This window comes from Vanessa atalanta, chromosome 1 (assembly GCF_905147765.1).
Source record: "Vanessa atalanta chromosome 1, ilVanAtal1.2, whole genome shotgun sequence".
NCBI classification, from domain to species: domain Eukaryota; kingdom Metazoa; phylum Arthropoda; class Insecta; order Lepidoptera; family Nymphalidae; genus Vanessa; species Vanessa atalanta.
The window spans coordinates 1,009,830-1,012,733 of NC_061871.1; the positions used below are offsets into that span (position 1 = coordinate 1,009,830).

At 29.9% G+C, this 2,904-nt stretch overlaps 1 protein-coding gene across 1 annotated transcript; it reads right to left on the minus strand.

Moving 5' to 3' along the window:
- Positions 1-767: 767 nt before the first annotated feature.
- Positions 768-2,667, minus strand: LOC125065982 (lamin-like protein). The gene has a single exon (XM_047673853.1). It carries the CDS (start codon positions 2,648-2,650, stop codon positions 839-841), a length of 1,812 nt encoding a protein of 603 aa, XP_047529809.1. The 5' UTR covers positions 2,651-2,667; the 3' UTR covers positions 768-838.
- Positions 2,668-2,904: the final 237 nt, after the last annotated feature.

Genomic DNA, 2,904 nt, shown 5'->3' on the forward strand with positions numbered 1-2,904 from the left:
TTTTGGCAAAAATTAAATTTTAATATGTAGGAAAGGTTTAAAAACGACTTATTAAACACACAGTTAGTTATTTTTACAACATAAACGTATTTAACATACTTAACGTAAATTCAATTTAATACACATTATATCTTAATTTTTTTTTAAATACACGCAAATTTCTTTGATTGTTACGTTAAAAAGCCTAAAATTTTAAAAGAAATGAACATTTGCAGCTCAGTATGCAATCAGTATAAGCTGAAGTATCAATAAAACAAATCGAACTGTTCAGCTTCTGACAATATTCACGTAACACTCCATCCGTCTAGAGGGAATATGTCATTTCTGGAACAATGTAAAACCGATTTGGAGCCATTCCACAAATAAAACCGTTTCACCCCGACGACCTTAGATAGTTGCACCGCCAAATAATTTACTAACGACATGATGTAGACATATTTGTCACGCTTGATCCGTATTTATATGGATGTAATCCGAACCTAAATTTTGCCATGATTCAGGCTTTGTAGACTGTATTTTATTTGAATACTGCTCAGTATTTCATTATTATTATGACAGAGCCGTGGGGGTTCATTTTACGTATTGTGAAATGTCTTAATTATCAGGAACTTATTGTAACAGTTAAAAGTAGACAAATTATGATTTTTTTTTAAATTCTAATATTTTATTATATAGTTCGGGTAGATAAAATTATCTATAATTCATGTTACATATATTTTTTTATCAAATTTAAATTTGATTACGAGGTAAAGTTTAGCAAAAGCATATTTGAATGAATACCAAACGAGTTAATTATTCACGAATAAAATTTCCACAGGAATTGTTGTTAAAAGTTAGATTACTTTTTAGTCGTGTCGCCGCCCGTGTCCCTCTGAGGAATGTACAATTTCTCGAACAATTCACCCAACTTCTCACTATCGAGGCAATAGTCATTTACCACACTCTCTTCGCCGAAAGATTTACCACCGACTATAATACTACCGACCTTATTACCTTTATATACGGTCGGAATTTCAATATCACAATTTCGATTGCAGTCTCTCGTTTGATTACGCGTAGCTTTGTTCGTTAATTGGCTTGGACATGTAGCTTGTGCACTATTAGTGTACATACCTTCATTCCGTACACCGCAAACTGCTTGTATTATCGATTCTAACGCCATTTGGTCCTGCATTCTGCGTTGAACAGCTGTTGATTGTACATTAGCAATAATTTCCTTGTAGTTGCTCTCTAATTTGTTTAGAGCTTCAGTTAATTCAGTTTGATGATCATTAGATATTTCTTGTATTACCTGAGCTCTCTGTCTAACTAATTCAAGATGCAATGAACACTCCATTAAATGTTTGTCTCTCTGTAAATTAGTTAGCTTTACTTCACAGGCCCTGGACAACTTTGCTTTAGATTTTTGTATTTTATTTATACGTTTTTCTAAATCTTCTACTTTTTCTTTAAAATTTTCTGTATTTGAGTCATAAGGAACGCTTGAATATTTGCTAGATAAATAGCATTGTTCCTTTTTAAGATCCTTAATGCAGTTTTTTAATTGGTCTATTTCAACACCCTGAGATATTATAGTTTTATCTTTATTAGCAATGATTTCATCTTTATTCATTATAATTTTTTCTGCTTCATTATTTTTTCTTGTTTCAATTTCTTTAATAGTTCTTTCATATTGTCGTTTAAGGTCTTCTAAATCATTTTCATAACAAGCTTTCATTTCTTCCTGTACAGATGCTTTAGTATCAATCATTTGTAATTTATGTTTTGCTTCTAATTCTTCTATTTCATGTTGCTTAATATAATTAAAATTATCGAGATTATCCTGTAAATTCTTTATTTTCTGAAGAAGATTATTTCTAGATAGAACCATTTCTTCTAATTTGCATTTTAAGGTAGTTGTGCTATCTTGTGATATCGCGTAAGTACTGGTAGCATTATTAACCTTCAAAATGTCATTAGACAAATTATCAACTTGATTCCTGGTTCTTAAATTCTCTTTTAAGGCTGTCAACTCATTTTGAAGCATAACGTTTTGTCTTTTAATTTCTCGAAGTTTCATTATCACATTTTTTGTTCTAATGTTATAAGACTCTTCAGTAATTTTATTATTGTTAAAATCTGGCACGTTATTAGAACAATTATAGCATATTATGTTTTGGTTATACATATTTTCTGGTATATTGTAAGTCATTGAATTAAAAGATTCGTTTCTATTAGTCAATTCTTGATTTTTATTATCGTCAGTTTTAAATTCACTGTTTCCAGACGAATATTCTATTGTAGATACCGAAGTTTTTTCATTGTCATACAGAACTTGTGTATGGCCGTTATCTAAATCTATTATTTGATATTCTAATTCTGATAAAGTTTCATCACTATTCGCATCATCTGTTAATAGAGATAATTCATCAGCCGATGGGTATTTGAGAAATGGTTCCTCGAGTATGCCTTTGGCTAATTGATAGCACATAGCAAATATGTATTTGTTGCGTAATGATTTTTCGTTTTCTTTACAATTTGAAAGCCTTTGAATCCAAGCATTACAGATTTCAATAACATCCTGATCAAGTAACTGACCTAAATAGGGTCGTATTATTTCCATATACCGTTTATATTCTGAGTCTAGATTTTGTCCGTGATTTTCATCCATTCTTATAGATTTAACAAAAACGTGAAATATTAAAATGGTTCAATTCTGACATGTGATTTTCAAGTAAACGTCAAAGAGTAAAACTAGTTGTGGAAGATAAAAAAATAAGTACCTATAAAATACTAATAAGTTTGGTAGTAAAACAGTATTATATTATTTTCTAGAACTCCAGGAAGGAAAAACTTCGCACTTATAATTTAATTTTACATAGGTAGTAAGCTATATTTGATTGTCTTTATTTAGCCAAATTTTTT